Source organism: Prunus dulcis, chromosome 2, assembly GCF_902201215.1.
Source record: "Prunus dulcis chromosome 2, ALMONDv2, whole genome shotgun sequence".
NCBI classification, from domain to species: domain Eukaryota; kingdom Viridiplantae; phylum Streptophyta; class Magnoliopsida; order Rosales; family Rosaceae; genus Prunus; species Prunus dulcis.
The window spans coordinates 2,001,947-2,022,732 of record NC_047651.1 but is presented as its reverse complement, the minus strand read 5'-3'; the positions used below and the strand labels follow the sequence as shown (position 1 = coordinate 2,022,732).

Genomic DNA, 20,786 nt, shown 5'->3' with positions numbered 1-20,786 from the left:
AGGATACATTGTAAGTACCTTCCAGCGATCTTGTAGTGTGAGGATATATATGGCTGATTACAAATCTAGGTATTTAGATGACATTCTAAGAGTTAGATTGGTCGTTTAGACTATTACAGTCCATATGTGTCAAGATTTAATCAAAAAGGAAATGCGAAAAAAAATATGTGAATTTATAGCCATTGACGTTTTTATCTTAGGGCCCGTTTGAACTTCCATGAAATGAGAGTGAGGGAGAAGCAATATGTGACCAACCTCATCAAAATTTGTTGGTGAAATTAATCATAATATGTGGCTGGACAAAAGCAAGTGTGATGTGAGTGAGTTTAAAAAAAGACCATGTCAGGATCAAACGTAATCAGACAGAAGGACGCGGCATGAGCTGGAGCTGGGCCATTAGAATAGACTAGACACTCCAATGATTCAGAACTCAATTATCAGCTTCTACTTTTCATTTTGGCCAAAACAAAGTAAATAAGCATTCTACTTTTTCTATGTAAAGGCTGGGGAATTTGCATTGCGTTTTCCTTATCTACCAGTCTTTGTTTCGCAGTCTTTTCCGTCAACTCAAAATTCTCAAACCCATAATTAGTTTCATCCATCTTCCACACTCATCCATCTTCATATATATTATTATGTCTTGGTTCTGGCTCTCTTGATCTCTTTTGTTCTAAAAGTGTGTAACTGTGTATTGCCTTTAAATTTTCCTTCTTGTTCGTTGCGACACCTTCGGTATTTGATAATTCGTGAAGAAATCTGCTGCTGATACTTAAACTGCAGGTACTTTTGATTTATTCTGTTCGGTGCCTTTTGTTTTTTGTTTCTTGTATTTTATTTGTTTTGCGCAATGTAATTAGTATTATTTTTTTTTATCAAAGAAAGAGCGAATGTATTTATCTGCTCAGACTTCCTGTTTTCTTCATCTATTTCGCAAGATACAACAATAGAAACTTTGAAGAATTTTTTATTCTTTTTTTCAAAACTGATTTATGAGTTTTATAAATAAAAAAAGGTTCGCTGTCTTCCCAAGTCTGCTTAGTTACATATATTGTTATGTATTTTTTTTTCTGTTTATACAAGCGATATTCAAGAACTGCTCTTAGAATAGAGTAGACACACGATTGATTCAAAACTCAATTATCAGCTTCCACTTTTCTATGTAACGTGCCGGTGGCATCAGTTATAAAAGCAAACCATAACTATATATAAAAGCAAACCAGAATCATAAATATATATAAAATTATTTGAATGATCTCTCAATAAAATGGGACTGATATATATACTATTTCCTTCTTCTTTTTTCACATTATTGTCTCATTTAGTACTGTTTCTTATAAGAATTATTCTTACTCATTTTGTTCATCTATAAGAAATTTTGTTATAAGCCTAATTTTTTTGGTCGAGCAGCTTGTAGTCATTTCAAAGGCAAGCTCTAACGAACCCTTAATCGGTAATTTCAAGCTAATAAAAATTTTCGATTGTCGTGAAAATCTTGCCCTTAATCTTCAAATTGATCAAAATGATATAATAAAACAACGTTAATGATACAACAAATTTGGATTGGAGAAGTGGAACTGAGCTGGAGTCTTCCTATAGTTTTGTTCCTCTCTACTTTTGGTGGGGTCGTTTATTTTTTTGTTTTGTTTTGTTTGTTCTGTTCTATTTCGAACAAAGTGGCTTTTCTGCTTGATACAATACAAGCAGAAAATAAAAATGAAAAATATCAACTAAAAAGTCACTTTGATCGAAATAGAACAGAACAGACAAAAAATAAACGACCCCATCAAAAATAGAGTGGAACAAAACTATAGGAAGACTCAAGCTTTGTTGTTCTACTTCTTCAGTTCAAATTTGTTGCTCACAAGCAGAATCAGATTTGAACTTCCGTGTAAGTGCTTCTTGCAAGCATAATTATACTGTTTCTATATTTTATATTTATGTTTTTATAAGCCATAAGACTTACACATCCTAATTAAAACTAATTTTTCACTTAATTTCTGCAGTTGTGCATCTTAATTTGTTCAGTCTGGATTTGAGGATCTCAAGCAAAATCAGATCTCAAAATTTCCATGTAAGTGCTTATTCTGAACTGAAATATCTACGTAGTTATTTCATTTTGTTTTATATTTGGCCTTCCAGCGTTATTCTTGTTCCCCCAGCTAAAACTAGTTGTGCATGTTGATGTTGTTGAAGAAAACTTCCTTACTTCTTTGGCTGCTTGTGTGTGTCTCTTCAGTCTTAATTATCAACAAGTATGGCGGTGGGAGAGATTTTTCTTGGGGCGTTCCTTCAAGTGCTGCTCGACAGATTGGCGCCTCGCGAGATCCTCAACTACTTTGGCCTCGCAAAGGGCGTCGACAAAAAGCTGAATAAATGGAGTGATAATTTGTCTGCAATCGTAGCGGTGCTGAATGATGCGGAGGAGAAGCAACTGATAGATCATGGTGTGAAATTGTGGCTGGATGAACTCAGAGACTTGGCTTATGATGTAGATGACGTGCTGGACAAATTTGCTACTAAAATATTGAAGCGCCAGATAGAGGGACGTGATCAAGCCAGCACAAGTAAAAAGGTGCGGAGTTCATTCTCTAAACTGAAACTCAATTTCGATATGAACTCTGAAATAAAGAAGATTACAGAGCGGTTGCAAGAGATCTCTGAACGGAAAGATAAGTTTGGTTTAAAGGGCACCGGAACGTCTAGTAAAGCATGGTCAAGGCCACCAACTTCAGGTGTGCTAGGTGGACTAACCATTGTTGGAAGAGATGGAGATAAAGCAAAAATATTAGACATGTTGTCGAGAGATGAGCATAATAATGTCAACTTTCATGTTGTTGCCATTGTTGGCATGGCTGGCCTTGGGAAGACTACACTTGCTCAATTTGCATTCAACAACAACAGTGATGTCATGAAGGAGTTCGAGCCGAGGGTGTGGGTGTCTGTGTCCGATGACTTCGACATTGTAAGAGTGACGAAGGCAATTCTTGAATCAGTCACATCTCAACCCGTTAAAGTAGAGGAGTTCAGTAAAATGCAGCATGATTTGAATGAGCAGTTAAGAGGTAAAAAGTTTTTAATTGTTTTAGATGATATTTGGAACAAAGGTGATTTATATGATCTGTGGACAAGACTTCAGTCCCCTTTTAGTGTTGGAGCACAAGGAAGTAAGATAATTGTGACAACACGAGACCTAAAAGTTGCAAAGATTATGGGAGCCACCGAAGTTCATAACTTGGAGTCTGTGTCAGATGATAATTGTTTGGAAATATTTGAGCAGCATGCATTTGTGAACAATGATAGACCACCAAATTTTGAGTTGCTTCAGAAAAAAATTGCTGAAAAATGCAGTGGATTGCCCTTAGCTGCAAGAACTCTTGGTGGGCTTTTACGTCAGAATGAAATAAACGAATGGGAAGAAATATTGAACAACAAATTGTGGAATTTATCAGGTAAGAGTGACATTCTTCCGGTATTAAAGTTGAGCTATCACTATCTTCCTTCCAACTTGAAGAGGTGTTTTGCCTATTGCTCAATATTTCCAAATGACTATGAATTTGGGGAGAAGCAATTGATCCTTTTATGGATGGCAGAGGGTTTGATTCAACAACCACCAGAAGCCAATAGACAAATGGAGGATTTAGGCCACGACTATTTTCAAGAGCTATTATGTAGGTCATTATTTCAAAAGGCAAGTGAAAACAATTCACGATATGTAATGCATGACCTTGTTACTGATTTGGCACAATGGGCAGCAGGAAATACTTGTTTTAGATTGGAGGACAAGAAAGGTGATAACTTGCAATCTGTATGCTTTCGTCATTCGTCTTTCATAATTGGTCACTATGATGGAGTTCAAAAGTTTGAGGCCTTTCGCGAAGTTAAACGTTTGCGAACATTCCTGCCACTTTCACTATCAAATACTTGGGTGGATTGGATATCTGGCTCGTAAGGTAATTTTTGATTTATTACCTCAGATGCAATACTTACGGGTGCTTTCTTTGAATGGCTATCGAGTGACTGAGCTGCCAGATTCAATTGGTAATTTGAAGTATCTGCGGTATCTTGATTTTTCTCACACAGATATAACAAGTTTGCCTGAATCAACAACCACTCTTTTCAACTTACAGACACTGATATTGGAAGGTTGTAGTTTATTTGGAGGCACTACCCATAAACTTGAGGAATCTAGTGAATCTGCGTCATCTCAACAATTCAAATTTCCCTTCACTAAAAGCAATGCCTCCGCAACTAGGTCGGTTGACAAATCTGCAATCTTTGCCTAATTTTGTGGTGGGTAAAGGTAGTGATGAATCAGGGATAAGAGAGATAGGATCCCTATCCCATCTCCGAGGGACATTATCGCTCTCAAGGTTGGAGAATGTGATCGATGCTGAGGATGCACGGAAGGCCGACTTAAAATCCAAGGAGAGAGTAGATGAATTGGTGCTAGAATGGTCGGATAACACACAAGAAACGCAATTAGGCGTGCTTGACAGATTAGAACCTCATAGAAAGCTTGAAAAACTCATCATCTGGGGTTATGCTGGATTAGAATTTTCAACATGGATTGGAGATCGTTTATTCTCCACTATGGTGCATGTACGCTTAGACAAATGTAAAAATTGTCAAATCTTGCCACCACTTGGGCAACTGCCTTTGCTCAAAGAACTTTATATTACAGGAATGGCTGCAGTGAAAAGTGTCGGTCCTGAGTTTTATGGAGAGAGTAGCTTGCCTTTTCCAGTACTGGAGACTCTTGAGTTTTCAGATATGCACAACTGGAAGAAATGGCTTCCTTTCGAACAAGATCAGGTTTTCCCTTGCTTGAAATTGCTTTCAATCAGAAATTGTCCTCAATTGGAGGGTAAGGTGCCCGAGAACCTTGATTCATTAGCAACACTTCAAATCATTAAATGCGAGGAATTGGTGATTTCAATTTCCAACTATAAACAAATTGGTGCATTAGACATCGACGGTTGCAAAGCGGTGGTGAAGACAAGTGGCGTTGAGTTTGAGTTATTAGAGTCCTTGAAACTTTCAAATATTTCAGAGGTGAGGTTCCAAACAGGGGAATTCACCAAAGGATTAAGGAAGGTTGCAAATTTGAGGATTGGCGGATGTGAGGAGCTGACATCTTCACTGAAGAATGAGGATAGAGTATTGCAACACTTGATTTCTCTTGATTCTTTGGTTATTGAAGGAAACTCTTCCCTCCTTGAAAAGCTGGGAAAAGAAGCAGAGGAGTTGCTGCAATTGCAAATATTGACTTGCAAGCTTAAATATCTGGAATTAAACAAGTGTGCAAGTCTTTCGAAGGTACCAGAAGGGTTGCATCACCTAACGGCTCTTCAAGACCTTGAAATAGTTGGATGCTCAAGTCTGGTTTCTTTTCCAGATGTTGGTCTGCCTCCTTCCCTTGAAGTCATAAGGATTGAGGAGTGTGATTCGTTGCTGTATTTCGCAAAATACCAGATTCCCCCAAATCTAAGAAGCATAGAGATAGGAAAGTGTAGAAGTTTGAAATCATTAGTAGAGAAAGACGAGGATAGTTCTTCGTCTTCCTCTTCTTCTCATATTTCTCTTGAGCACTTGGCAATAACGGAATGTGAATCTCTAAAGTCGTTATCATTGAGAGCCCAGTTGTTTCCCAGGGCGCTTAAACGCCTTCACATATCCGATTGTGGAGAGCTGCAGTTAATAACGTCCGATGGGTTAGCCCACGACAACACTAATTATTGTCTTGAATATATTAGCATCGATTCTTGCCCAAATCTGAAATCCTTACCGGAGGGCCTATGCCACCTCACCAATCTTCAAACCTTACAGATTTATGATTGTGGGAGTCTGGTTTCCATCCCGAGCCTGAGTGGTGAGGGTTTGTCTTCGCCAACAACAACAGCCGCCTCCAGCCTGAAAGAAATCTACATCGAAAATTGCAACAAATTGGAGATGTTACCGGACATGTGCAATCTCAACTGTCTTCAGGAATTGAATATTGATTACGGTGAAGGTTTAAATTTCACTTCCTTTCCCCCCAACCTAACATCACTTACAATTAGTGGATTCAAGAATTGTAAGCCGCTGTGGGAGTTGTTGCACAGGCTCACCTCTCTTACAGGCTTGTTCATTAGTGGTGAAGACCCAAGTGTGGTGTCATTTCCACCCGACAGTTACAGGGAGATGGAGATGGAGATTCTTCTCCCCAAATCTCTCACTGTTCTCTCAATTGCTGGCTTCCCAAATCTGAAGAAACTGAGCAGCAAGGGCTTTCAATTCCTCACCTCTCTTCAATCTCTTCAACTCTGTGATTGTCCAAAGCTGGCATCTATTCCAGTGGAGGGGTTGCCTATTTCACTGAGGGAACTTAAAATCATTAGGTGTCCTCTGCTAAAAGATAAATGCCAGCCTGGAAGTAAAGGACGATACCTGCCCAAAATATCCCACATCCCCTGCATAGAGATATGGGATTAGAAGACGGTTTGAAGATGATGAGAACCCACACCGACACATGGACATGGTCAACTCCGACTCTCACTCTCCCCAGGTACTTCAAATTTCAAACATTATCAACACTTTCCCTGTACTCTTTATGGTGAGACTCCTTTTCTGTCTTATTATTTCAAAAAAATGAGTAATTTATTGATTTGCTGGTTCTGGTTCTTTCTTTATGCTTTTGTACGCTCTTGACTTCTTCAATCTAAGGCATGACCATGACACATTGAAATATGATTTTCAAATGCTATTTTGGTGTTTCAGAACTTGGTTTCTCATCCATAAGAATAAATACATGAAGTGCATTTAAACTCGTATGGCTCATGCTCTTTTCTCTCCAGATGTTTTGCTTGCTCCTTGATTCGAGTGTGACGCCTACAATGGTATTGTCCTCTTTGCAGAAAGAGTTGAAACCATCCATTGCTACTTTTAGCAGCAATGGGAGTTAAATAGGCCCAAACTCAAATTTTCAAGAGCAGAATCCTCTTCCTTTGCAGCAGTAGGTGACAGTGGTGCAAAAAGGACTCAAAGGAAGATATTTATGATGGAGTTTCGACAGTTCTTTGGACAACCATTTGCTTTAAATATTCTGCCGATCAGAGCAAGAAGGATTGTTTTATTGGGTCATGTCAATTCACTAGGCATTTGTAAACAGTGAGAAGGAACAGCAAACAACGAAAGTTTTTTTATACAAATTTTACAAAGGATAATCTATTCTAAATTGATATAATCAATGGAGAGGGGAATTTGAACTTTGGCGCAATAAGGCAAGCTCATTGCCCTGGCCTAACCCGCCTCTTAAGCAAGCAATGAGATATTACATATTCATATACAGAATTCTTATTCCATCCTCAATCAAATAAGATATGCCCCCTTGGTTACAGCACTGTAATTCCATAAACAAAATCAATATCTGCACAAAAATAAAATTACTTACAACAACCATGTAATCTACCCTAAGCTCTAATCTCGTATCTTTTGAATTCCAACCCACCGTGCATAATCAACCCACCTGTTCCACAACATAAAGAATCATGAGAATTGAAGAGGAAAACACAACCAACATGATGAGATTCAAGGAGAACTCAGATCTTACATCAAGGACCCCAAGAATGTGTTGCCTGTTCGAACAGCAAAGCAAATTGCACTAAGTATAATCTTGTGTTGGTGTAGCAAGGGTTCTAGAATTCGTTGTTCAATTACTCCAGCGAGAACTTGGTACCTTTAAAACAAAAGGTATATCATTATGCACGTTTCCAATAGTAACAAAAATAAATTATTATCATTTCTGACTAGCCTCAACTATTTATGAGCAATAATTAAATAGTAGTGTCATTGCCAAATAAAATAATAAGTCAATGAAATAATCAAGATATCTCTTAGTCCTTCTCTTAAAGATGGGATGCATGTTTCTTTAATCCCCCTTGTCCAACCAACATCAATTATCTTGCCTGAAAAGGAATTTCCATACGGTAGACAATTGATATATAGAATTTTCTAAAGGCCAACATATATCATAGCATTGGCTCTTTTTCCCCTCAATCGAAAAAACAAAGAATTATGTACATAAAGCTAAATAATGGTAAACAAAAGATTTCCTTCTTCAAGGTGTCTTTTGCAGATCCTTACTTTGCTGCAGCACATCTTGTATCCATTTTTGGAATAATGATGAGCAGTGTCCTTTCGCATAAGTAGCTGTTCTATTTAGAGAGGTTAAAGAGTTTCTTTTTAAGACATTTTTATTCAGTCAGTCTTGAAAAGTTTACTCTTTAAAATACCAAGTTTATTCAGTCAGTCTTGAAAAGTTTACTCTTTAAAATACCAAGTTTATTCAGTCAGTCTTGAAAAGTTTGTTAATGGTCTATTCTGACAGTTCATGAAGGTTAGAGTACATAATAAATAGATTACTTAAATCTGCAGAAAACCTGTGTACCTTAGATTGCTAGAAACTGCCATATAAACTCCATAGGCTACACTAGTTGATAATATGGGAACATCCTCTGCTTCACCAGCGAAAGATTTGTCGATAGCTTTTCGTGCATTAATCAATGCATTTGTTACACCCGTACCAACCTAAAATAAATTGAAAAATTGTAATGACACCAAACGGCTGCTAGCCTACTGAAACTGTCAACCATATAACAAACTCGGAATTACATAACATCATGACACCTGTATAGCCATTACATGAGTGGGAAGCAGATTTCATATGTGCATTCTGTAATGAAAAACTTATAACACGAGACAAACACAATCTAGTAATGTACCAATACTCCCATTTCTTTCACTAAATACATATTAGAGTAGACAGCAATTGAAAATGAAATGTACTTTCAATAAAGCACACTAGAGCCTCAGAATTCATTTATAAGACTGGTTGGAGAAGCTTTTGCCATAGTATATTATTTAGAGAAAAAAATTTACATCTCTACTATTGTTGAATGTTGATACAAAATTCAAATCAATGGAGCTCTACCAACGGTGTAGTTTCCCTTTGCCAAAATGCATAGGTTGAAATTTAGATAAGCCAAGCTCAAACAACCAAAGGTACACTATCATTAAATTAGAAACAGTCGAGGATTATAACGCTCAGTAAAGAATCATTTTGATAGACATATACTACAGAAGTATCCTATGTGTTCAATACAATTTGCTAGTATAGTCAGTTTATGTGGCTGAGCAAAAGTTAATATAGTTTTTCCTATCATGCTTCAGGGCTTTAAATACAATATTCTCATTAATTATATTTTCCTTGCTCATGATGTATGTTGTATAAGTGTTCCAATACAACATGCAGAAGATACTTTAGGGTTAGTATTGGAGACCCTATAATATGACAAGAATATAAAGAACCCAGGCCTGTATAGAATTGTTCATCAATGTTTTAATGGTTGATGCAATGTTAAATTAAAGCGTACATGCTCTATAATATAATGAATTAGTTACAGAGGGTTAAATAGGTATGGAAAGTATTTGGTTATTGCTGAAAATTTTCACTCACCAGAGATGCACCAGTCCCAACTGCAAATAGTTTAGCTCCATTTCTCTGAATAAAATATCAAAATACTATAAACTCCAATGCACATACCACTATTAGACATGAACGTGACTGCTAAACTGTTAGATAGCACATACCACTATTGCACCTATTCTCTGTAAGAGTGAGTAAGATGTTCCAGCCAAAGCTACCTGCAGACAGGAGTGATGACTTGCTTGTTATAGTCCTATGACAAAGTAGCAACTTAAAAGACCAAAAATAATGAAGCAAGCACTAACCTGAAAAGCATTATCAGGACACCCATAGAAGAACTTAGCAAGACGCCCCGCACTGACAGTAAGAGGAGGTCGAAGTGAAACAGTAGGAGCAGGAAGCCAAACAAGCATAAAATCGGCTATAATGGCCATCACCTGAGATTTAAAAACAAATATATTAACAGTAAGGCTGCAAAAAGGTGCAACAAATAGAAACCAGAAACCCAACAGATAAAAAGGGCAGAAATAGATAGCATGAAATGGTAAACGAAACACATCAGCTATCATCAAAATTAAGGAAAACTTCCAATTGTTACAAAGTTGAAGAAGTGCTGCAGATCTTTTGCACACCAAGCAACACAAAGTTTAACATATATGAAAGCTTATGACTAGAAAAGGAACTTTCCTTTGAGATTAAGAAGCCTTCTGAAAGTATGGGGAAGTAATCAAATGAGTAAACAAATTTAAATGATGTACATTGCACAAGGTCCTACTAGTAAAATGCAATTAAATGATAAGCAATCCCTGCAATTTATAACTCTACTTCAGAAACACAGTTGATATTGTCATTGCAAACCCATTAACAAATTCTAAGTCCAATTTCCAATTGAAGCAAACAATTTCAACCAGTCAATTAACTAAAGTTCCCACAGAGCAGGCTCAGTTTTAGAGCACAGATAGCAGAAATGCCAACCAAAAATAAATAAAAGGATCATACAAATATAAAAAGATACCTAGAATCAAGTTGCAAGGATGCAAGGAAAGAAAAACACAACAGTGGAAACTGAGGATCCTACAATCAAGCAACTCCTATTCAAAGGAAAATGACCGAAGACACGAATACCATTTAGTGATTCTGTAATTGGAAGCGCAAAAATTGCACATAAGGTTGCTACCAAGAGTTGGCATTGAGCTCAATGTGCCCAATGATAGTTTTCTGCATCCATTCCAATTCACAACCCAAAACTCAACTGAAAGGCAGATTTTCCGAGTTTAACTTATTTAATTTTAATATTTATATCATATGACATATCCCAGATTCCGACAGTGTTTCTTACTGTTACACTGTCGCTCAGCCCAATTATACAAACATCACTTGTATAAGCTGCTCATCTATGAAGCTGATGAAAATTACATAGTTTGTAGGCAATAGTTTTCCATTCTGCAGCACAACATAATCAAAGATCTTATTTATATGAGAGGCGTACCACATCCGCAAAAACAAAATCCAGCTCTTTGGTAAAATTTTCGCGGCGCCGCTCCAACTCTGCAGCAGTCTGAAAAAGGAGCAACATGGAAAGAGCTCAGCTTACACCTAACTGTACATAGCATATACTCTCATTTGTATTTGATATTCAGAAGTTAAAAGATATCCAATGCATAACAGAGACACCATTTCCATTGAGGCGCCAAATAAGAATTGTAGATGCCAAAGTATGGATCAACGGTTAAGATTTCACCTTTTCTATAACTTTATCAGATTAGAAGTTAGCAAATTAGAAGAATCACAGACCTTGGTGAATATTCCAACACCACACTCTATAGCAACCTTAGTCAAGAACAGGTCATCCGCAAGCAACCGCTCCTTAAACCCATCAAACCCAAGCAGCCACCTGAACACCACCTAACTTTGTCGTTATTTGGAGGCACTACCTATCAACTTGAGGAATCTAGTGAATCTGCGTCATCTCAGTAATTCAAATGTACGTTCACTAAAAGCAATGCCTCCGCTGTTGAAATATAATCCTTCTACAGATTTCTTAGAGCTGAAGTCATTTCCTATTTTTCTGTTAAGTCTATTTTAAATGATGTAATGAGAACCATTAGATCATAGTCTAGGTGGATTCTCTAGCTTAGATTTGGTATGACACGTGTAAGCACCTAATAGGGTGACAGTTGTAATTCTGTTAGGAGAGAATCACATTTCTCTCTCTGTCAGACACACTATGTAAGCGACAGTTTGTAAGAATTCAATAGAACAGTGCCTTCCCCATTTTCTCTTCATTCTCTCTAGCTACAATCTCCAGAATATACACCTCTTCCTAATCTGAAAATACATATATAAACAGAGAATTCTAACATGGCCTTAGAGCCAAGTTCGATTGTTTGTTGGGCGTGAATCTGTGAGAATCGAGTTGGTGTTTGGCTGAGCTGACGTTGAGCTCACTCAAAATTTCACGAAGCTTTTCTAGCTGCGTCTGATGTCTAACATGGCAGGATCAAGCTCTTCTGAGCTTCGTACACCAGTTTTCAATGGAGAAAACTATGAGTTTTGGAGCATTCGAATGAAGACCATTCTGAAATCTCATGGACTGTGGGATTTGGTTGAAAATGGTTTGATGCTTCAGATCCAATGAAGGAAAAAGGAAAGGAAGAAGGATCTAAAGCAGCTGAAGAAGAGAAATCTGTAACGGCTGAGATTTGATGAAAGATGCTCGTGCACTTGGACTGATCCAAGGGCAGTCTCAGACCAAATTTTTCCCAGAATAGTGAATGAAGAAACCTCAAAAGGTGCATGGGATATTTTGAAGCAAGAGTTTAGAGGTGATAAACAGGTAAGAAGTGTGAAACTACAAGGCCTACGTAGAGAGTTTGAATACACTCGTATGAAGGATAGTGAATCATTTTCTGTTATGCTGCTAAACTGTTTGATCTAATTAATCAAATGAAAATTATGGTGAAGAGTTACCTAGAGAAAGAGTTGTGCAGAAATTGCTTATTAGCTTGCCTAGATCTTATGATTCTATATGTTCTGTGATTGAGCATTCAAAGGATCTTGACACTCTTGAAATTCAAGAAGTGGTTGCATCTCTCAAGAACTTTGAGCTCAGATTAGATAGGCACAATGAAAATTCCACAGAAAAGGCTTTCACTAGTCTGAACATTGAGAGTAAAAGCTCTAAGAATGGAAGTTCTTCTGGAGGTAACAAGTCTCAGAAGAACTTGAAGGAAAATGGGAAGAATTGGAATAACAAGTCCAATTCAAATCCCAAACCAAATGCATCAAATGATGGAACTAAAACACCCTGCAAGCACTGTGAAAAACTGCACTATGGCAAGTGCTGGTTTGAAGGAAAACCAAAATGCAGAGGATGTGGAAAGTTTGGTCACATGGTTAGAAATTGCCATGAAAATCAATCTGTGCAGAAGGCGAACTATGCCAATCAGGTTGAAGAACTGGAACATTGTTTTATGCATGCAATGCGTGACAGATGTGAAAATGAGCAATCTTGGTATGTGGACAGTGGCTGTAGCAACCATATGACTGGATATGAAAGGCTACTGATAGACATTCGAAGGATGTAACTTCCAAGGTGAAAATGGGGACTGGAGAGACAGTTCAAGTTGCAGGAAAAGGTTGTGATGGAAACCAAGACAGGCAGAAAACACATTCAAGAAGTGATGTTGGTGCCTGGTTTAGAAGAGAACTTGCTCAGTGTTGGTAGATGATGGAACATGGGTATTGTTTAGTATTTGGAAAGGGAATGGTGACAATTTTTGATGATTGGTCACTGCAAAATCCTATAGCTAAGGTTCCAATGACTAGCAATAGGTGTTTCTCTCTCACAATGGTACCTGCTACTCAGTTGGTGTTGAGAGCAAGTGTGACTCACAGTTTGCAGACTTGGCATAAAAGGCTGGGTCATCTTAATGATCAAAGCATCAAGATGCTAGCAAATCAAGACATGGTTCATGGACTGCCTAGTCTGGAGAAGGATTTAGCAGTGGGTGAAGGCTGCAAGCTGGGAAAGCAACATAGAGACTCATTTCCTGCAGAATCTACTTGGAGAGCTCAGTTCCACTTGAATTAGTTCACACTGACATCTGTGGTCCAATGCAGATTGCATCAATGTCAGAAATAGATATTTCTGCTATTCATTGATGACTATACAAGAATGGCTTGGGTTTATTTTCTCAGAAATAAATCCAATGCTTTTGAATGTTTCAAGAAGTTCAAAGCAATGACAGAATTGCAGAGTGGACACAAAGTGAAATCACTTAGAAGTGACAGAGGTGGAGAATTCATGTCAAATGAATTTCTTGCATACTACAGTGAGGCTGGAATACAAAGACAGCTGACAGTAGCATATTCCCCTCAGCAAAATGGAGTTGTTGAGAGGAAGAACATGACTGGATTGAGATGGCAAAGTCTATGCTACATGAAAAGAGTCTTCCATATGAGTTTTGGGCAGAAGCTGTTCATACAGCAGTCTACCTTCTCAACAGGTGTCCTTCTAAGTCTCTTAAGAAAATGACACCATTTGAGGCCTACACAGGAAGAAAGCCAGGTATTGCACACTTGAAAGTGTTTGGATGCCTATGTCATGTGCTTATTCCTTCTGTTTTGAGACACAAGTTGGAAGAAAATAGTCACAAATGCATTTTTGTGGGCTATGGATTGTGTGAAAAAGGCTATAGACTGTATGATCCTAAGACTAGAAAGATTATCTTGTCTTCTAGAAAGACTATAGAAATTGGAAATACCAAAAAAAATAATCGTTAAATTTTAAACTAATAACTTTAGTTAGCCCGCCCGTTGAAAAATTCATGATTTCGCCCTTGGCTAAAATACTCCTCCGTCAAGATTAATTTGTGATCTCAATCTAATAATTGTGACTGACTTACTAAGTACGGTTTAGAACAAGCACTTAGAGCATCTCTAAGAGCCTCTTCAAATAGTAAAATATTCTCCAATAGCTTTGTCAAATCCACTCACCAAATCTGGAACGACTCCTTCACTTCAACGCATTTATTAAGCTTTGGAACAACATGAGCTGTCTTGGAATGGTGAAAGCCTACATGGGGCTGAGTGAAAAATAATGAATTATTATTTAAATATTGATTTGGTATTATTAAACCGAATTAAACAATAATGTTTGATTAAAAACAAAAAGAAAAGTCAAACATTGAATTAATTTAATTAAAGAGGTTGATGGGGTACAAAGCAGTAAAGTAGCAAACTTTACTCTTCAAATTGCCACTTACGTCAACAAACCACAATTTGTAATCAGTCATATGACACCAAACGGCTACCAGCCTACTGAAACTGTCAACCATATAACAAACTGGGAACCACATAACATTATGACACTTATAACACGAGTGGGAAGCAGATTTCATATGTGCGTTCTGCAATGAGAAACTTATAACGCGAGACAGAAGCAATCTAGTAATGTACCAATACTCCCATTTCTTTAACTAAATGCATATAATATTGTAGACAGCAATTGAAAGTGAAATGTACTTTCAATGGCAATAAAGCACACTAGAGTCTCAGAATTCATTTATAAGACTGGTTGGAGAGAAGCTTGTGCCTTTGTATATTATTCGGAGAAAAAAATTTACATCTCTATTTAGTGGAGATGCTTTCGTGTCATCATTTTTGCTTTTGCTTTCGGTGGTAGACAAAGGCATCCAAAGATGAATTGATGATGGCTGGCACCAACTCGATTTAGTGGAGATGCTTTTGTGTGCTTCTTGCAAGCATAATAATTATTTCAATCTTTTATATTTATGTTTTTATATGCCATACATACATTCATCAATGAGACTTACACATCCTAAGTAAAACTAATTTTTCACTTAATTTCTGCAGTTGTGCATCTTAATTTGTTCAGTCTGGATTTGAGGATCTCAAGCAAAATCAGATCTCAAAATTTCCATGTAAGTGCTTATTCTGAACTGAAATATCTACGTAATTATTTCATTTTGTTTTATATTTGGCCTTCCAGCGTTATTCTTGTTCCCCCAGCTAAAACTGGTTGTGCATGTTGATGTTGTTGAAGAAAACTTCCTTACTTCTTTGGCTGCTTGTGTGTGTCTCTTCAGTCTTAATTATCAACAAGTATGGCGGTGGGAGAGATTTTTCTTGGGGCGTTCCTTCAGTTGCTGCTCGACAGGTTGGCGCCTCGCGAGATCCTCAACTACTTTGGTCTCGTAAAGGGCGTCGACAAAAAGCTGAATAAATGGAGTGACAATTTGTCTGCAATCGTAGCGGTGCTGAATGATGCGGAGGAGAAGCAACTGACAGAGCATGGTGTGAAATTGTGGCTGGATGAACTCAGAGACTTGGCTTATGATGTAGATGACGTGCTGGACAAATTTGCTACTAAAATATTGAAGCGCCGGATAGAGGGATGTGATCAAGCCAGCACAAGTAAAAAGGTGCGGAGTTCATTCTCTAAACTGAAACTCAATTTCGATATGAACTCTGAAATAAAGAAGATTACAGAGCGGTTGCAAGAGATCTCTGAACGGAAAGATAAGTTTGGTTTAAAGGGCACCGGAACGTCTAGTAAAGCATGGTCAAGGCCACCAACTTCAGGTGTGCTAGGTGGACTAACCATTGTTGGAAGAGATGGAGATAAAGCAAAAATATTAGACATGTTGTCGAGAGATGAGCATAATAATGTCAACTTTCATGTTGTTGCCATTGTTGGCATGGCTGGCCTTGGGAAGACTACACTTGCTCAATTTGCATTCAACAACAACAGTGATGTCATGAAGGAGTTCGAGCCGAGGGTGTGGGTGTCTGTGTCCGATGACTTCGACATTGTAAGAGTGACGAAGGCAATTCTTGAATCAGTCACATCTCAACCCGTTAAAGTAGAGGAGTTCAGTAAAATGCAGCATGATTTGAATGAGCAGTTAAGAGGTAAAAAGTTTTTAATTGTTTTAGATGATATTTGGAACAAAGGTGATTTATATGATCTGTGGACAAGACTTCAGTCCCCTTTTAGTGTTGGAGCACAAGGAAGTAAGATAATTGTGACAACACGAGACCTAAAAGTTGCAAAGATTATGGGAGCCACCGAAGTTCATAACTTGGAGTCTGTGTCAGATGATAATTGTTTGGAAATATTTGAGCAGCATGCATTTGTGAACAATGATAGACCACCAAATTTTGAGTTGCTTCAGAAAAAAATTGCTGAAAAATGCAGTGGATTGCCCTTAGCTGCAAGAACTCTTGGTGGGCTTTTACGTCAGAATGAAATAAACGAATGGGAAGAAATATTGAACAACAAATTGTGGAATTTATCAGGTAAGAGTGACATTCTTCCGGTATTAAAGTTGAGCTATCACTATCTTCCTTCCAACTTGAAGAGGTGTTTTGCCTATTGCTCAATATTTCCAAATGACTATGAATTTGGGGAGAAGCAATTGATCCTTTTATGGATGGCAGAGGGTTTGATTCAACAACCACCAGAAGCCAATAGAAAAATGGAGAATTTAGGCCACGACTATTTTCAAGAGCTATTATGTAGGTCATTATTTCAAAAGGCAAGTGAAAACAATTCACGATATGTAATGCATGACCTTGTTACTGATTTGGCACAATGGGCAGCAGGAAATACTTGTTTTAGATTGGAGGACAAGAAAGGTGATAACTTGCAATCTGTATGCTTTCGTCATTCGTCTTTCATAATTGGTCACTATGATGGAGTTCAAAAGTTTGAGGCCTATCGCGAAGTTAAACGTTTGCGAACATTCCTGCCACTTTCACTATCAGATATTTGGTGGAGTAGTCAATGTCTGGCTCGTACGGTAATTTTTGATTTATTACCTCAGATGCAATACTTACGGGTGCTTTCTTTGAATGGCTATCGAGTGACTGAGCTGCCAGATTCAATTGGTAATTTGAAGTATCTGCGGTATCTTGATTTTTCTCACACAGATATAACAAGTTTGCCTGAACCAACAACCACTCTTTTCAACTTACAGACACTGATATTGAAAGGTTGTAGTTTATTGGAGGCACTACCCATAAACTTGAGGAATCTAGTGAATCTGCGTCATCTCAACAATTCAGAGGTAGATTCACTAAAAGCAATGCCTCCGCAACTAGGTCGGTTGACAAATCTGCAATCTTTGCCTAATTTTGTGGTGGGTAAAGGTAGTGATGAATCAGGGATAAGAGAGATAGGATCCCTATCCCATCTCCGAGGGACATTATCGCTCTCAAGGTTGGAGAATGTGATCGATGCTGAGGATGCACGGAAGGCTGACTTAAAATCCAAGGAGAGAGTAGATGAATTGGTGCTAGAATGGTCGGATAACACACAAGAAACGCAATTAGGCGTGCTTGACAGATTAGAACCTCATAGAAAGCTTGAAAAACTCATCATCAGGGGTTATGCTGGATTAGAATTTTCAACATGGATTGGAGATCGTTTATTCTCCACTATGGTGCATGTACGCTTAGACAAATGTAAAAATTGTCAAATCTTGCCACCACTTGGGCAACTGCCTTTGCTCAAACAACTTTATATTACAGGAATGGCTGCAGTGACAAGTGTTGGTCCTGAGTTTTATGGGGAGAGTAGCTTGCCTTTTCCAGTACTGGAGACTCTTGGGTTTTCAGATATGCACAACTGGAAGAAATGGCTTCCTTTCGCACAAGATCAGGTTTTCCCTTGCTTGAAATTGCTTTCAATCAGAAATTGTCCTCAATTGGAGGGTAAGGTGCCCGAGAACCTTGATTCATTAGCAACACTTCAAATCATTAAATGCGAGGAATTGGTGATTTCAATTTCCAACTATAAACAAATTGGTGCATTAGACATCGACGGTTGCAAAGCGGTGGTGAAGACAAGTGGCGTTGAGTTTGAGTTATTAGAGTCCTTGAAACTTTCAAATATTTCAGAGGTGAGGTTCCAAACAGGGGAATTCACCAAAGGATTAAGGAAGGTTGCAAATTTGAGGATTGGCGGATGTGAGGAGCTGACATCTTCACTGAAGAATGAGGATAGAGTATTGCAACACTTGATTTCTCTTGATTCTTTGGTTATTGAAGGAAACTCTTCCCTCCTTGAAAAGCTGGGAAAAGAAGCAGAGGAGTTGCTGCAATTGCAAATATTGACTTGCAAGCTTAAATATCTGGAATTAAACAAGTGTGCAAGTCTTTCGAAGGTACCAGAAGGGTTGCATCACCTAACGGCTCTTCAAGACCTTCAAATAGTTGGATGCTCAAGTCTGGTTTCTTTTCCGGATGTTGGTCTGCCTCCTTCCCTTGAAGTCATAAGGATTCAGAGGTGTGATTCGTTGCTGTATTTTGCAAAATACCAGATTCCCCCAAATCTAAGAAGAATAAAGATACTGCTGTGTGAAAGTTTGAAATCATTAGTAGAGAAAGAGGAGGATAGTTCTTTGTCTTCCTCTTCTTCTCATATTTCTCTTGAGCACTTGGAAATATTGGGATGTGAATCTCTAAAGTCGTTATCATTGAGAGCCCAGTTGTTTCCCAGGGCGCTTAAACTCCTTCACATATACCATTGTGGAGAGCTGCAGTTAATAACATCCGATGGGTTCTCCCACGAAAACACTAATTATTGTCTTGAATATATTGGCATGGGTTTTTGCCCAAATCTGAAATCGTTACCGGAGGGCCTATGCCACCTCACCAATCTTCAAACTTTACTCATTAATGATTGTGGGAGTCTGGTTTCCATCCCGAGCCTGAGTGGTGAGGGTTTGCCTTCGCCAACAACAACAGCTGCCTCCAGCCTGAGACAAATCAAAATCGAAAATTGCAACAAATTGGAGATGTTACCGGACATGTGCAATCTCAACTGTCTTCAGGAATTGAATATTGATTACGGTGAAGGTTTAAATTTCACTTCCTTTCCCCCCAACCTAACATCACTTAAAATTAGTGGATGCAAGAATTGTAAGCCGCTGTGGGAGTTGTTGCACAGGCTCACCTCTCTTACAGGCTTGTCCATCAATGGTGAAGACCCAAGTGTGGTGTCATTTCCACCCGACAGTTACAGGGAGATGGAGATGGAGATTCTTCTCCCCGAATCTCTCAGTAATCTCTCAATTGTGGGCTTCCCAAATCTGAAGAAACTGAGCAGCAAGGGCTTTCAATTCCTCACCTCTCTTCAATCTCTTCGACTCTGGGATTGTCCAAAGCTGGCATCTATTCCAGTGGAGGGGTTGCCTATTTCACTGAGGGAACTTGAAATCATTAGGTGTCCTCTGCTAAAAGATAAATGCCAGCCTGGAAGTAAAGGACGATACCTGCCCAAAATATCCCACATCCCCTGCATAGAGATATGGGATTAGAAGACGGTTTGAAGATGATGAGAACCCACACCGACACATGGACATGGTCAACTCCGACTCTCACTCTCCCCAGGTACTTCAAATTTCAAACATTATCAACACTTTCCCTGTACTCTTTATGGTGAGACTCCTTTTCTGTCTTATTATTTCAAAAAAATGAGTAATTTATTGATTTGCTGGTTCTGGTTCTTTCTTTATGCTTTTGTACGCTCTTGACTTCTTCAATCCCTACAATCTTCATTTTCACCAAGGCATGACCATGACACATTGAAATATGATTTTCAAATGCTATTTTGGTGTTTCAGAACTTGGTTTCTCATCCATAAGAATAAATACATGAAGTGCATTTAAGAAAGATTAGATCAAAAAATTCACATCACTTCAAGATGACCGTCTCCCATCCTGCGTGGGGATTTCCCAACCTCCCATTCTGAATTGGCAGGAACGCTTTCAATATTCAGATGCTATATACAGCTTACGGAAGCAGATGTCGTGTTATGCCAGAATAGTCATCAAACTCCCATCCCTTCAAGCTTCTCAAGAAACCGCTGCAGGGGAATAGTAAACTCGTATGGCTCATGCTCTTTTTCTCTCCAGATGTTTTGCTTGCTCCTTGATTCGAGTGTGACGCCTACAATGGTATTGTCCTCTTTGCAAAAAGAGTTGAAACCATCCATTGCTACTTTCAGCAGCAATGGGAGTTAAATAGGCCCAAACTCAAATTTTCAAGAGCAGAATCCTCTTCCTTTGCAGCAGTAGGTGACAGTGGTGCAAAAAGGACTCAAAGGAAGATATTTATGATGGAGTTTCGACAGTTCTTTGGACAACCATTTGCTTTAAATATTCTGCCGATCAGAGCAAGAAGGATTGTTTTATTGGGTCATGTCAATTCACTAGGCATTTGTAAACAGTGAGAAGGAACAGCAAACAAGAAAGTTTTTTTATACAAATTTTACAAAGGTATAATCAATGGAGAG

At 38.3% G+C, this 20,786-nt stretch overlaps 4 protein-coding genes across 13 annotated transcripts; 3 read left to right on the top strand and 1 right to left on the bottom strand.

Moving 5' to 3' along the window:
- The first annotated feature begins 453 nt into the window (after positions 1-453).
- LOC117617390 (putative disease resistance RPP13-like protein 1) lies at positions 454-3,949 on the top strand. 2 transcript variants are annotated; one of them, XM_034346743.1, is made up of 3 exons: positions 454-780; positions 2,004-2,071; positions 2,237-3,949. In XM_034346743.1, exon 3 carries the CDS (start codon positions 2,255-2,257, stop codon positions 3,947-3,949), a length of 1,695 nt encoding a protein of 564 aa, XP_034202634.1. In that variant the 5' UTR covers positions 454-780; positions 2,004-2,071; positions 2,237-2,254. The 2 variants fall into 2 exon arrangements, with proteins under 2 accessions (XP_034202634.1, XP_034202635.1); XM_034346744.1 differs by lacking the exon at positions 454-780 and adding an exon at positions 1,779-1,888.
- Positions 3,950-4,229: 280 nt separating this feature from the next.
- Positions 4,230-7,244, top strand: LOC117617389 (putative disease resistance protein At3g14460). 5 transcript variants are annotated; one of them, XM_034346741.1, is made up of 2 exons: positions 4,230-6,544; positions 6,894-7,244. In XM_034346741.1, the coding sequence occupies exon 1, from the start codon at positions 4,237-4,239 to the stop codon at positions 6,469-6,471; it is 2,235 nt and encodes a 744-aa protein (XP_034202632.1). In that variant the 5' UTR covers positions 4,230-4,236; the 3' UTR covers positions 6,472-6,544; positions 6,894-7,244. The 5 variants fall into 5 exon arrangements, with proteins under 5 accessions (XP_034202632.1, XP_034202631.1, XP_034202630.1 ...); XM_034346740.1 differs by having other exon boundaries at positions 6,834-7,244; XM_034346739.1 differs by having other exon boundaries at positions 4,230-6,592; positions 6,834-7,244.
- Positions 7,245-7,314: 70 nt separating this feature from the next.
- Positions 7,315-11,738, bottom strand: LOC117617368 (protein RETICULATA-RELATED 4, chloroplastic-like). Its single transcript, XM_034346710.1, has 9 exons — positions 11,730-11,738; positions 11,258-11,368; positions 10,953-11,021; positions 9,769-9,900; positions 9,628-9,681; positions 9,494-9,538; positions 8,426-8,565; positions 7,589-7,714; positions 7,315-7,504 (listed from the first exon to the last, which is right to left on the bottom strand). Exons 1-9 carry the CDS (start codon positions 11,736-11,738, stop codon positions 7,456-7,458), a joined length of 735 nt encoding a protein of 244 aa, XP_034202601.1. The 3' UTR covers positions 7,315-7,455.
- Positions 11,739-15,891: 4,153 nt separating this feature from the next.
- LOC117617388 (putative disease resistance RPP13-like protein 1) lies at positions 15,892-20,734 on the top strand. Of its 5 annotated transcripts, none has more exons than XM_034346736.1 (2): positions 15,892-19,882; positions 20,407-20,734. In XM_034346736.1, exon 1 carries the CDS (start codon positions 15,949-15,951, stop codon positions 19,807-19,809), a length of 3,861 nt encoding a protein of 1,286 aa, XP_034202627.1. In that variant the 5' UTR covers positions 15,892-15,948; the 3' UTR covers positions 19,810-19,882; positions 20,407-20,734. The 5 variants fall into 5 exon arrangements, with proteins under 5 accessions (XP_034202627.1, XP_034202624.1, XP_034202623.1 ...); XM_034346733.1 differs by having other exon boundaries at positions 20,252-20,734; XM_034346732.1 differs by having other exon boundaries at positions 15,892-19,930; positions 20,252-20,734.
- Positions 20,735-20,786: the final 52 nt, after the last annotated feature.

What these genes read in the sequence shown, in the direction of transcription:
- LOC117617390 (XM_034346743.1), top strand. Translation starts at nt 2,255, where the DNA reads ATGGCGGTGGGAGAGATTTTTCTTGGGGCGTTCCTTCAAGTGCTGCTC.
- LOC117617389 (XM_034346741.1), top strand. Translation starts at nt 4,237, where the DNA reads ATGCCTCCGCAACTAGGTCGGTTGACAAATCTGCAATCTTTGCCTAAT.
- LOC117617368 (XM_034346710.1), bottom strand. An exon ending in ATTTTGTTTTTGCGGATGTG is followed by an intron (nt 9,901 to 10,952) that starts GTACGCCTCTCA and finishes TTTAAATCTCAG; the next exon opens with GTGATGGCCATTATAGCCGA. An exon ending in GTCCTGATAATGCTTTTCAG is followed by an intron (nt 9,682 to 9,768) that starts GTTAGTGCTTGC and finishes TCCTGTCTGCAG; the next exon opens with GTAGCTTTGGCTGGAACATC.
- LOC117617388 (XM_034346736.1), top strand. Translation starts at nt 15,949, where the DNA reads ATGAACTCTGAAATAAAGAAGATTACAGAGCGGTTGCAAGAGATCTCT.